Raw genomic sequence first — 13858 nt, forward strand, 5'->3', positions numbered from 1 at the left:
AGAAACTCTGTAACCTCTAGCTATCACCATCTTATACCCCAGCCCTCACCTTCAGCCTCAGGAATACTAATCTATTTTCTGTCTATATAGATTGGGCAGTTCTGGATAGAGCAAAGATTTGAGATTATCCTCATCTCCTAAAATGAAGCTCCTGGACTCGATTTTCCTTGGAGATGTCTCCAGGATCCAAATTTCCATTGCTTTGGTTTCTGGGGGGTGCTGGCCAGTGTCTGATAGAAGCATACCCTGGGGATATTGCAGGTTCAGCTCCAGATAACTGCAATCAAGCCAATATCGCAAAAAAGGAAGCCGCACACTGGTATCCAAGGAAAATGATGCTACAGAAATTGGAGAAAGATGCTATTCTTCTTTGCAGGTACACAGACACTGTGTTTTGTTTGTTTTGCTGCAAGTTAGAACCATCCACCGTAATTAGGTGTTACTTGGGCCATTTAAATGAGTCCTGTGCCCCGAATACAAGGATAAAAGGAGACATTCACTGTGTTGTCCCATAAGCATAATGACACCTAATTAAGTGACGGTGAAATCATCACCATCTATACAGTATTTATGTAAAAGGATTTGCTGAGAACCTGCCCAGAATCCTTCCCCTTAGGGAGACTTCGAGGAGCTGAGTGGAGACAATTTGGGCATTTGAGGGGCAGAAACCAATTGGACTGGCCAGCCGAGAAGCCACCTGAGCCTGGAGTTGGCTCCGGCCAGTGGATGGACATCTGTTGTTTTTGTCTGTTGAGCACATCCTTGGGGAAAGGCTCCGCCTCCAGTCTGACCACGTGGTTGGGATGGGGCTGCCACTCACAGTTTTTATCCAACCACCTGGCCACAGGGGTGGGTATACGATCCAGGCTCCGCCAATTAGAACGCTTTATTTGCCTGGCTCCCGTGATAGGTCCAGGGTTGGGCCTGTGACCCAAGCCGGCTTGCTGCAGCCGTCTCCTTTGGCAATTAGAACAAAGGGTATGGATGTTTGTCTCTTCTGCAGCTTCAAGGATAAGAAGCAGGGACTTGCTTTCTTTCTCTTTCACGTGGTGTCCACTGTCTGTAGGGAGGAGTAGAATCAAACTGGGACCAGCAGAAATGGAGAAAAAGGGGGCTCTGAGTATCGATGCTCCAGCTCCCATTCTTGAGTCGCCTAGAGATGTATTCATTCTTGTCCTTTGCATTTTAATTCCGTTCTCTTCTGCAGTTTCATGAGCCAAGAGATTGCCCTCTTGAGTAAACTTCTTTAAGTGGCTTCCAAGTGAGAACTCCCTGACTCACGTAGATAAGAACATCAGAAATCATATTTGGAGAACATTATGTTGGAAGGAGCTGGAACCTCACATGTTCTGTATCAGGTGCTGGGCTTGAACTTAGACTATGCACCTGCATGTCTGAACTTGAACTTGAGCCCCCTTTTCCCATTTCCCGGTTGAGGAGACTTGAGATTCATTACAGGAAAGAGCCTTACGATGGTCTACATTAAATCAGTGGCACAGCCAGGGCTAGAGAGGGCCTGGCTCTCCGGTCCTCAGCTTGGTGCTTCTGATCAGGGTTGGGGCAGGTGCGATTTCCCGCGAGAGCAGAGGAAGAGACCATCTTAATACAGCAGACCGGGATCAAGTCTCTGGCACTTGACCTCATGCGGGCCATACATCCTTGTGGCTCCACCTCTACTTTTCCATCCTTTTGACTTTCCAAGGTGAGGTAAGGAGTGAATTATTTTCAGTTTGGTCTCATTCTCAGAGACTCAGCCTAGAACTCAACTCTCAGCACCCTGGCAGCCAGCGTCCCTCCCCCTCCCCCATCAATCCCACTACAGCCCCAGCTGCTTCCGCGGGAGGTGAGAGTTTTAAAGCACCGGTTGTCTGCACGCCTCCAGGAGCCACCAAAGGGATTGGCTGGGCAGGGGGAAGATACAGCTTAGACAATTTCCACTCCCACTTCAACTGAAGCAGCCCTCCTGGTCCTCAATTTCTTTCATTTTGTTATATTATTTTTAATTGAACTAGCATCATTTATGTTAGTTTCAGGTGTATTGTCTAATGACTTGACATCTTCATTCATTATGAAATGATCACCATGCTGTGTCTATAAGCATCTGTCCCCATACAAAGTTAATATGATATCATTGACCATGCTGTATGTTACGTCCCTGTGACTTATTATGTAACTCGAGGTTTGTACCTCTTAATCCCCTTCACCTATTTTGCCCACCCCCTTCTTTCTGATAACCACCATTTGTCCTCTGTTAGCCCCAGTGTCCAAGTCTCTTTTATATACTGGGGTTTAAGGCACAATTAGAACAATTTCCTTTAAAAGAAAAAAAAAATCACCTTAAAACCATTAATCCGATAAATTTAAGCCAACCGCTCACTACTACTCTCTGAACAAAAGGTGACATGTGACAGGTCAAATAAATCAGCAGCAAAGAAATTCCAACCAATTCTTTCATGAAGAAGCCCAGAAACATCATTATTGAAGGGAAAGTCACCACTTACGTTATGATAACCCATGTTTTGCCAAATATTACCAATCAAATGTTGGATGTGAAGACTCTTGGACAAATGACTCTAGGACAGATGACTCCATGACCATATGTTATTTAAGAAATATAATACGGCTTTGTTCATTCATGAAACAGTCACTGAGGGCCCACACTCTGGACTCACTGTGTTAAGTGCTGGCAGCACTGGGTGCTCAAGACCTATGATCTTTCCTCCCATGGAGATTTTGGAAGTTTATCCTTCCCTTGCAGGCAACTCCCCCCTTTTCGGGGCAACTATCTTTGAGCAAAGGAAGATGAGATTGGCTATAAGGTCAGACTGAAATAAAGGTGTCTACCTGCAAAATCCCACCTGGGGTCTGAATGCCAATCTTTGCCTTTGGAATTTAGAAGGGTGAATGAAAGTCATTTCTACAACCCAGCCCCTGGGCACTCTCAATCCTTGGCCATGGCCTTCAGGAGTCACTCTATCAACACTGTAATGAGGCCACCCAAAGGAAGGAGAGCCACTCTTCCTACTAACTTGGGGACGTCTCAATGGGGGAAAGAAAACTTTGGTTCTAGTTGTGACCACGCTGATATCTTGGTAGCTTCACCCACCTGAGCCTCTGTGTCTTTATCTACGTAATGAAGAGGCTGAAATTTGGACTTTGCTTGAGGACCATCTGAGTTCCCATTTCTGGATGCATCAGCTAAGGGAAGGCGCGCTGCTATAACAGATGTATTCTAGGTGGCATCACGCAATGCATACTTCTTTCTTTTCACATCATAGTCAAATAGAGGTGGGCTTCCATGTGGCCGTCTGGGGCCCAGCTCCTCTCGTATTGTGACCATGCCCCCTTGAAGTTGAAGTTTCGGAGAAGAGCAGTACAATAGATATGTTAATAAACGTCCCAAATCAAGATGATTTAAAATATCTGAGCTAGTATATGGAGGTGGGGAGGAGGAGGAGGAGAGAGAGAGAGAAAATGCACACACAGGCTCTGTGGCTTGTTTTATTGGCCAGGTCTAAGTGTTATTGGCCAACTCCTGGCCAACAGACTGTGGGTGGAATGGATGCACCTTACATCCACTTCCATTGGCCAGGAGTTGGTCGCGTGGCCACACCTCAGAGCAAGGAAGTCTGGGAAATGTAGTCTAGCTGTGTGGGGAAGAGGAAAGGCAAACAGGTTAGCTACCCGATCAGCCAGTCGGGTATGGAAAACATGGGCCACTTTTAGATGGCAGTCCTCCTTGCTGTCCCCTACTTAACACAGAATATAGAGCCAAACCCTTCTGCCTTAACCAGGGGCATCATTTACAGGGAAGTGTTGCAATAATCTGGTTAGATGGCAGCAGGCTTGATTAGGGAGCGTGTCCACACATCAGGCTTTCCCAGGAGAGGCCCGGTCTGTGTCTGTGGTCTCAGCACAGGGGGGTGGGGGGGGTGGGGGAGAAAACAGGATTGCCTGAAGATGCTCGCTGTCGTTGAAAAGTCATACACCCACTGTTCCATAAAGACAGTATTTTTTTTTTTTAATTTTAAAATTCTGCATCTGAAAACACAGTATGACAGAAAGCATCTATACACCTGCAGTGTTTTTGGTATGATACAGTATTTAATACATCCACTGTTTTCTGCAAAAAACTTTGCTTTGTCAGACAGAAACAAACTCCCCTAGACAAAAAAATACAGCTAAGGCACAATTTCATTGTTGTTTTTCTGCTAAATGAAAAGACAGAAAAGGTGCAAAAATGGGCGGGTAGTGCAATCGTTTCCGAGAATCACATTCTACCGCGAGGAAAAGCACTCGGGATGATTGGAACTTTGATTACTGGTCAATTTCAGATAGTTCAGTATCTCTTAAAATACTCCTTTAAATAAATAGCAAAATATCTACATCTTTCAGTGTGTGCCATTTGAAGTCTCTTGTTTTTTTTTTAAACTTTATTTACAGCGTCTCTTTTTTTTTAAAATCAATACATTACAAAATATTTCTGTACAGTTTTATGCATATTATGATCTATAACAAAATAGTTATTTTTAAAAACTATATCACCACATGTCTTTGAAAAACAAAGAGGGGAACGGTAATAACTTATCGTGAGGCCTCTAAAAAAATACCCAAACGCTGTCAACAACAGAATAAGATTTAAAAAAAAAAAAAAAGACGACAAAGACAATTGCGCTCAATTCCAGTGAATTTCCTATGAAAACCCTGGGGTTGTCTTTGGCCTCCATCAGCCCTGGAGCAATGGGAGGGAAATGGATGGACTCTGAAAAGAGGGTAAAGTCTTTGAAAACGCGACCCATCCACTGGGAATGTTTAATGCTGTCCCTTTCCAGGCAGGAAGGATGAAGAGATAAACTGAGAAACTCTCCTGGTTTTCCCTTGAACGAAGTACAGAAAGTCACCGAGTCTCTGGGGGAGGGAAGGGGTGGCAAGCCCCTGTGAGCGCTCTGCGGGTACCAAGCCAGCCCATGACAGCGAGATCGGCTCGAGGAAAAAGGCTTCGGAAGCTGGCTGAGGTTGAGCTGAGCACCCAAGCCTTCATTTTACCCATAGAAAACATATGAGGTTTTTTTTTCTTTTTTTCCTTCCAGATGACACACACAAGCCATTTCTGTTGCATCTGCCAAGCTACAGCTCGGCAGCCCCCTCGCTCAGGAGGTTGCTCCTCAAGATGCTCATGCTTCTTGGATGGTGGTGGAAATGGGAGGGGGAGAGGGGTCAGCTTTCCAAAAATAATTTTAAGGCCACATTTCACAAAAGAGAAACCTAAGGCTTGGGGGGGGCAGAGATGGGAGGGGGAGGGGAAGAGAGGCACAGAGAGGATGGAGCTGGGAATGGAGGCGGGAAGGTGCAGAACCTGCTCTCCTGTGGGGTCTGCAGGAAGGGGCGGGTGGTGTGTTCCCGGCCGAGGGGAGTGGGAAGGGAGGGCCACTTTCTCCCTGCCTGGGGCTTGGCAAGGACAGAACCAAGGACAACGTGAGGGGTAGATGCAGGTGGTGCACGAAAGCCCTCCTCAGTCTTAAGGGGGGGGGGGGTCTATACAGTATCTTGTTTGCAAGGTTAAAAAAAAAATACTTCGAGAGAGAGAGAGACAGACAGACAGACAGACAAAGAAAGAGAGACAGAATTTGCATAGATTATACATTCAGCTCCAGCAGATGTGGACACCTTTATTCTCCCCCCGCCCCCCAGGTAAACGTCTCAGCAGACACATGAGGTAGCGCCTGTGTTTGACCCATGGGCAGAGGAAGGAAAGTGAGGCAGAAGCAGAGGGGAGCCCCTCTCTCTGCCCCCCGCCCCGGGGCAGCTTCTGAGGATGCTTCCAGACCTGTGGCAAGATGGTTGCTAAAACCCGGGAGCTGGAGAGAGCCGGGCTGTTTGACACGCCACCCCCTCCTCCTGGACCCTGTCCTGGACCTCTCCACCTGGCGCAGTGGAACTCCGGAACGTGGGGACTGGGCCTATGGGGACCTCCGTATGTCCAAGGGCAGCTCTTGAGTCTCTCAGTTCAGTTCCACTTTCCTTTCAGCACAAACTGTCTTGCAACCAAAAGAGCTGAACAAGCCAGTTGTCATGGGACACTTCTCTGTGGGACCGTTTCTTTGGGATGGGAATGAGGAGTACGAAGTCCCCATTCCTTTGAGACTTCAACATAAGCTATTACTTTGGCCTCTTCCAAATCTGGCTTTTTCCTCCTCCACCAGGAAATGCCTAACTTCCTCTAAAATCATCTCTCCAGGAGCTCCCTTGTAGCACAGTGGGTTAAGGATCTGGTGCCGTCACTTCAGTGGCCTGGGCCGCTGCGGTGGTGCAGGTTCAATCCTTGGCCTGGGAACTTCCCATGCATGGAGGTGGCCAAAATTAAAAAAAAAAAAAATTAAAAGGTAAATAAACCACCTCTCCAGAGAGCAGAGGTTGCTGGCAGTGCAGAGGCTGGCTGTGAAGTTTCCCTTTGCCTATACTCTGTTAAAAACAAAAAGAAAAAACCTAACTACCATTTAAAAATCAGATTTCTTATAAAAATCTGGCTTCCCTTACCAAGAAGATTCTGCTGCACCACGCATGGATCCTCAAATGCAATGACAGAATGGAGCTGAGCTGCAGCTGTTTTTGGCCTGGGTCACGTGCACGCCACAGACTGCAATCCCCACCACTCTCTAATGTCTTGTACCAATTGCTTCACTCATCTGTGCTTATGTCCTGGACCCCAGCCATAGGGAGTGACTTCGATTTGGCGGGCCTTTGCCAATGGCTGTTTCTAATATAGCCCGAGGGGGTGCTGCTGGGGGAGCTTGGGTCCTGAGTCCCCAGTGAACTTGGCTGTGAAAGGGGTCTTTGCTCAGGGCCCATACCCAGCAGCTACACTTCTCCTCTCCTTTGCACCTTTTTTATTTTTTTCCTGTTTTTGGCTGCTCCTCAGCATATGGAGTTCCCAGACCAGGGATCAGATCTTGGCTGCAGTTGTGATCTATGCTGCAACTGCAGCTACACCGATCCTTAACCTACTGTGCCTGGCCAGGGATTGAACCTGCGCCCCAGTGTTCCAGAGACAGCACTGATCTCGCTATGCTACAGAGGGAACTCCTCTGCACCTTCTTGGGAAAGAGAACAAGGTTCCAGCCGGGGTCCTATCCTTGCACCTGTAAACTAGAGAACCAGAAGGAAGCACGGTCTCCCCCCGACCCCAGCATGTGCCCAGAGCTGCTATAATCCGCCCTCCTCTCTAAACCCCATCTTAAAAATGAAACTAGGAGTTCCCTGGTGGCCTAGTGTCACTGCTGTGGCTCGGATTCCATCCCCGACCTGGGAACTTCTGCATGCTGCGGGTGCAGGAAAAAAAAAAAAAAAAAGTTACACTAACAACAACAAATGAAGTCCTTTTTCCAAAGGGAGAAGCGTGTGTACGTCTTAAAATATGAGGGTCTGTGAACTGCTGACACCTTAAGACCGCTGTGCAGCAGGTGGAGTGGGCCGGACTTGGGAAGGTTGTCCACCCGCTGAGTGCAGTTTCTGCCTGAATGTTACAGGGTGAGTGGGAAACTGCTGCAGCCTATTGACTGCGTCCTGCCCCAGACCCCTGTCCTACCTCTAAGACCCGCCCCCAGTCTCTCTGCTCCTGTAACAGGTTTTCAGAGACCACATTCAATGGTTTTGAAACCCTCACATCCAGAGCTCAAGGCTGCCTGACCAGTGGCCTCTAACCAATACATCACTCTCGGGCAGATTGAAAAAAAAAAAAAAAAAACGAGTTAAACTCTTTCCCCTGGAAGAACGTCACCTTTGCGCAAACTGTCCTGGGCTTTGAAAGCCTCCCTTTTCCCCTTCAAACCAAAGAGAACATCTTCAAAGTTCTGGTTCAAACCAGAGACAATGGGGAGCCTCCGTGAGGCTGCTCAGCTTCCCAGTCTCCTGGCGGTGGTGGGGTGGGGAGGGAGGCCCAGGCTGGGGAGGGGTGGGGACCGTCCCCCAGGAAGCCGGCTCTGCCATTTCCCCACCAGTTCCCGAAAGCGACAGGAGTCAGCAATGTCAAGAGGCAGGAGGGGTTCGAGTTGAGGAGTCTGAGGGCACATTCTGTGCGCTGGGCCGTGCCCGGACTGAGCCCCCAAAGCCACCACAAATGACACTGCGGAGGACACAGAGTCCTGTAGGTCTGGCGAGGAGGGCGAAGGGCCGGCTCCCTGGGGGACCCGGAGCAGAAGGAGCGGCCAGAGGCAGAGAGAGGACGTGACATGGCCTCTGGGCTCCCAGAGAGCTTGTAAAACCAGTGGAGCTCATGCGAGCTTCCTGAGAAAGCCACGCTGAGCTCCTTGGAGGCGCTGGACTAGCTCCTGGTGCTCACGGCCCGGTCTGACCCCTCACCCTCATCCTAAAATAGATGTCTTTCCCTCTGCCATCCTGTCGCGTCCCATGGAGGCCTGAGGTTAGGCTGGCCGCGGGTGGGCAGTGATGGAGGAAGCAGGGATGGCTCGGTGGCGGCAGCTCGGCCTCCCTCCAAGTCGCCGGCCTTGTGGGCAGCAGCATGGCTCAGGAATTCTAACACCCAGAACCGGGGGTGGGGGTGGGGGATGGTAATTGAGGCTAACATCAAGCCTGGTGCCCCTGTCCCCAAGGGCACCCCCCTTCTAGCCATGGTGCTGCTGGTTGAAGCACTGTCCTCGTGGTATCCAACTCCCCTGCTTTCCACTGAGGACACGGAGAATGCAGGGCAGACAGGGAGAGACAGAGAGAGAGAGAGATTGACAGGGCAAGAGAGAGACAGAGACCAGAGGGGCTGGGGGATGAGAGGGGGAGGGAGGTGAAGGGCTGGGGGGGCGGGGGCCTTTTGTGAATAAAGGCAGCTTCAGTTAGTAAGATAACATAATTGACAAGCTGCAAAAACAGCACCTACTAATTAGTCATTGACTAAAACATATAAATAATAAATATCTAAAGTGTCCCTTCTCTGTATCCTCCATGGCCCACAGGACATCCTGCCTTGCTGGGCGGGGTGGGGGGTCTTGGGGGGGGACAGCTGACAGGTCATCGGGGGCCAAGGGCAGTACCTTCGAACCCACGCAGGAGAGGAGTCCCGCGAGGACTGGCTCGCTGCGGGAGGGGGAGGGTGCACCTGGGGACTTTTCCAAGGGACCCCCGTCCTTTGGGGGAAGGGAGGAGCCGTGGAGGATGGGGGCCCCGGGGAGGGGCTCTCTGGATGAGCTGGGGGGTGGGGGGTGGGGTCCTCCGAAGGGCACATGGCGAGGAAACCCTTTGGGTTTCTAGTAACTCAAGCAATTTGAATAACACTACGCTTTAGGTTTTAAACAACCAGCTACGCGAGCTTCCCACTTTTACGCTGCGTGTCAGACGGGCCCGTTGGCCCCTCTGACAAGGAAGGGCATGAATCGAAAAACCAAATCTGAAATGCTGTTTCCTGGCTGTGAAAAGTCTTGTTCCGTGCAGCCTGGTCGCTCCCAGCAGCACTGCGCGCGCTTCCCGGAGGTTCCGTGCATCAGACCTTGGGACCAAGGGCTCAGGCGGGGGAAGGGTATTGCTGTGCCGTCCAGCTCAGTCTGGCTCCCATCACCTCTCTTTGAGTTTCATGGCCGCGGTCCCCAGAGTTCCCACGGTCAAGGCCCAGAGGGGTCATGATCTTGATCTCCCGGCCCATGAATGGCTAGGAGATTGGACGCTCGTGCTCAGAAGGATCGTGCCGTTTCTGCCTCAAGGGAGCGTGGCCGGGAACTCAGGACGTCTGGCAGTCACACTCTGGGTGGACCTTGGCCAGGTCACATCAAAAGGCTCTCCTACTCACTGAGTTATTAAGGAGAATGGCTGAACTCGAAGGGCTGGCTTAGGGCCCCCCCACCTGCCAAACCTGCTACCTCTATGGGGAGGGCCCCACGAGCGTGACAATCGCAGCCTGTCACTTCAGGGCTGGCACAAGGGTTTCCCGGCCCACAGGGGCAGGAAGAGGAGCCGAAGGGCGGGGCTGGAGATCAAACCCACCCTCTGGGCAGTGCTTTTCCAACTAGTTTGGCAGAGCCCTTGGGTTCTGAAGAGGTACCTTAGGAGAACGCCTGGGGCCAGGGGGACCGCCCGGGGGGCTGAGCTTGGAGAAAGAACCTCACGCTCTCAGCTTCCACCAGAGCGGCCTGGATTTCCTCTGCTCCTTGAGCCTCCACCTGCGACTTAGTAAACAAAGATCTGCTGCTCAAAGTAAAAGTCTGGGAATCACTTGTCTGGGGTCGGGGTGGAGGGTCCTTGAGGGGAAGACAAGGAACCTGCCGGACTTGAGAATCAGCCAGAAGAGGCAAGACTGCCACGGCGCGGGGACTGAGCCACCCCCGCCCCCGGGGGCCAGCTTGCCGAGTGCAGGTGGTTGGCAGAACCTGCTTTGGCCTCCAAACCGTCCTTCTCCATCCTTCTACGGCCAGGAGAGGCCCTCTCCCAAAAGGTGCCTCCCCCCCGCCCCCCGGGGTCGGGCAGGGGGATGGGAGGCTGGGGCCAGGTCCCACCAGCCCTCTGGCTGCTTTCCTTTGAGATCCGCTGGGGCCCCCTGCGTGCTCAGTGCTACCTGAGCCGGCCGTCGGGTTTGACTGGCCCCAGCTCCGACTTGGGGTCGGGGCTGAAGGAGCTCCAGGCTGTCTGGCTGCAGGTCTGCATGACGGGGCAGGCGGTGGGGCCTGTGGCACAGATGTCCATGGCGGTCCACACCCCGCCTACCAGGGAGTCCAGCCAGAGCTCCAGCGTGGCGCCGGTGGAGGCGGCGTTCCTGCGAGCCTGCTCCACCTGGGCCGGGCTGATGGGCAGGCTGAGGACGGGGTTCAGGCTCTGGAAGCTCTGCTCCATGTAGGCGTTGCGGAGGGGCCCACTGTGCAGCTTCAGTGCCTCCTCTGAAAACCAAAGGGGACAATCGCATCATCAGAAGAGCCTTGAACTGGGCACCTGCTGTGTGCCTGGCATCAGGGTGGGCCCCACATAGCACCATTCAATTCACCCCTCTCGCGAGGAAGTTCTTTATACAGACAAAGAAACTGAGCCTACAAGGACATTCCTTCAACAGTTCAGAGCCCACCTCACTTATTTACAGCAAGTAAGTACGGAGACGCGTCTACAGTCCAGACAGCAAATCATCCAACACATATTTACTAAACATCTCCTCTCTGCTCATTCATTCGTTCATTCATTCACTTGATAAAGGCTGATTAAGGGCCAGGCTCTCTTCTGCAGTGGAGCAAAGCAGACAGGGAGATCACAATCCCGGAGGAAGAATGATGACAACGAAGAAAAAAACAAGAAAATAAATAAGGTCATTCTCAAAAGTGAGAAGGGTCATGAAGGGGATACAGGGAGTGGTAGTCAGAGCAGGTGGTTGATAAACTGCAGTCCTGGGAAGCAAAACGCCCACCAGAGTGGGGTGGGGTGGAAGGCCCAGCTGGCTCTCAAAAGAGCTCTGTGTTGCTGAGCACAGGGCCTCATGCCACAGCACAGGGGCAGCAGTCGGGCTGTCTGGGCTGGAATCCCCCCATCCCACATACCCGGTGCACGGCTGCATCCTCATCAATAGAATGAGTGGAGAAACTAGTACCTTCCTCATTGCTTTGTCTGTGATGGTGAAATGTGCTGACTCATGTGAGAGGTAGATACTAGGTACTTGGAAATGCTTAGCTAGCATTGCTGTTGTTGCTATTATTAGTACACAACACACACACACACAAACACACAGGGCTGGTTTTATTATCCCCATTTTACACACGGGGCAACAGAAGCAGTTATAGTTTAGAGGCAGATCTGGACTTATACCAGGACTGGCTCACTCCAAAGCCAGGGGATCAGCTCTAGATCAGCTGGAAGCTACAACGATGGTTTGGGTGTTTTGTTCTCCTTTTTCTTTTCTTTTTTTTTTTTGTCTTTTTGCTATTTCTTTGGGCCGCTTCCGCGGCATATGGAGGTACACAGGCTAGGGGTCGAATCGGAGCTGTAGCCACTGGCCTACGCCAGAGCCACTGCAACTCGGGATCCAAGCCACGTCTGCAACCTACACCACAGCTCACGGCAACGCCGGATCGTTAACCCACTGAGCAAGGGCAGGGACTGAACCCGCAACCTCATGGTTCCTAGTCGGATTCATTAACCACTGTGCCACGACGGGAACTCCTCCTTTTTCTTTTTAGGGCTGTCCTCATGGCATACAGAGGTTCCCAGGCTAAGGGTCCAATCAGCGCTACGGCTGCCGGCCTCCACCACAGCCATAGCAACGGAGGATCCAAGCTGCGTCTGCAACCTACACCACAGCTCGTGGCAACACTGGATCCTTAACCCGCTGAGTGAGGCCAGGGATCAAACCTGCATCCTCAGGGATGCTAGTCAGATTTGTTTCTGCTGAGCCATGCTGGGAACTCCAACTATACTTGAATACATTTTAAAAATATGCCTTGACTAACACAGCCCAAAAAAAGGTCGTTTCTTCAGTCCCAGTGGCCCAGGAAGCTGAGCAGCTGGGCTCTGTGGTTCCGAGGGGAACAGATGGAAGAAAGCAGAAGAGCCCACTTGGAGCATATAGGTCCTGTCTTGCTATACGTAGCAGAGCTTCTCTTTATCAAGTTCGTTTGTAAGTCTGGCCCTGGCCCACCTTTCCTGGATGCCCAGCACTGAGTGGGCAGCTCCTGTTCTGTTTCTTAGGAGAACAGAGCCTGTTTTCTCGGGAGCAGGGCCTGATGTCCCTACCAGAGGGCCCCCCCGCCCCCGCCCCGTATCTCTTGCAGAGATGAGAAGCTGGGATCAGGGAGACACCCGAACCGAGAAAAGGCAGGCCATGCAAAGCGAAAAGAGCAGCTCACAAACATTTGAACACCAGGAGCCAAATACTGTGGTTGATGCAGAAAACCCTCATGAAAAGGTAGGTGAATGTGGGAAACACTGTTATAGCATCGGCCCCGATGCCCGCCTTGGTAATTAAATTTCCTCAATTCCACCTCATCAGATTTCTTGAGATGACCAGGGACACATCAATAGCAAATTACTCTTGATGAATCATTTTACAAACTGCATGGCTCCCACCTTCGTGTTCCCTGTCACTGGAACATCATTAACGGGGACAATTACTGACACCAGGAGGACTGCTCCCCATGGGGTAAAGTGTCCCGCGGCTCATTCTGGGCATGGGGGGGGGCATGGGCTGTCCTCCGAAATTCCAGGAGAAAACCATGAGAAAAATGAGGACCCCATGAATGGTCCTGGGCTTTTTTTTTTTTTAAACTATGGTGGAGATGAATTCGGAGCCACTCTTATTCTGCCCAACAGGTGAGTCCGAAGTCCAGAGGAGACGGCCACATCCATCCCTCTCCTCCACATCTGGCTTTGGAGGCCATTAGGGATGCTAAGGATGTGAACCTAATCCGGGGGACACCTGAGGACCCTAAGTGGGTAGGCTCTGGCCCGGCTAGTTCTGGAGGGGCTCTCTTGCCTGTTTCGGGGGCCACATGGGGGGAGACGCAGACTTCCAGGTCCCCAAAACATGAGGGCTGCATCTGTGTGCTTGCTCAGCACAGAAACGTACAGAAGTCGACAGAATTCACATCAGCGCTCCTTTCTTAGCACTCCAGCACCCCCTCCTCATAACTATGCCCCCCTCTCCTTGTGTCAGTGCCTAGATGACACCCACCCCAGCGCTCTCTGTAGCTAACAGAGGCTGTAATGCGTCTCTGGCTTCTGGGTCTGTGATCTGTTACATGGAGACAAACAGTTTCAAACACCGATAAACCTAGAAATCCTGTTTTCTGAATTTGAGGACTTTTTATATATTCCGAATATGAGCACTTTTTTTTTTTTTTTTTTTTTTTTTTTTACTGTGTGGCAAATACTTTCTCCTAGTGTATGA

General features: G+C 51.1%; 1 protein-coding gene across 2 annotated transcripts in view; it reads right to left on the reverse strand.

Moving 5' to 3' along the window:
• Positions 1-3995: 3995 nt before the first annotated feature.
• XYLT1 (xylosyltransferase 1) overlaps positions 3996-13858 on the reverse strand; it is a 334324-nt gene continuing 324461 nt past the window's right edge. For both annotated transcript variants that reach the window (XM_021086555.2, XM_021086556.2), the window contains exon 12: positions 3996-10871. In XM_021086555.2, coding sequence (XP_020942214.2) covers positions 10549-10871 — 323 coding nt within the window. In that variant the 3' untranslated portion in view covers positions 3996-10548. The remainder of the gene's footprint in view (positions 10872-13858) is intronic.

Source organism: Sus scrofa, chromosome 3 (assembly GCF_054392235.1).
Source record: "Sus scrofa isolate SSC_HxYL_T2T_F1_AM1 chromosome 3, Sscrofa_HxYL_maternal_Yorkshire_Landrace_v2.0, whole genome shotgun sequence".
Classification (NCBI taxonomy): domain Eukaryota; kingdom Metazoa; phylum Chordata; class Mammalia; order Artiodactyla; family Suidae; genus Sus; species Sus scrofa.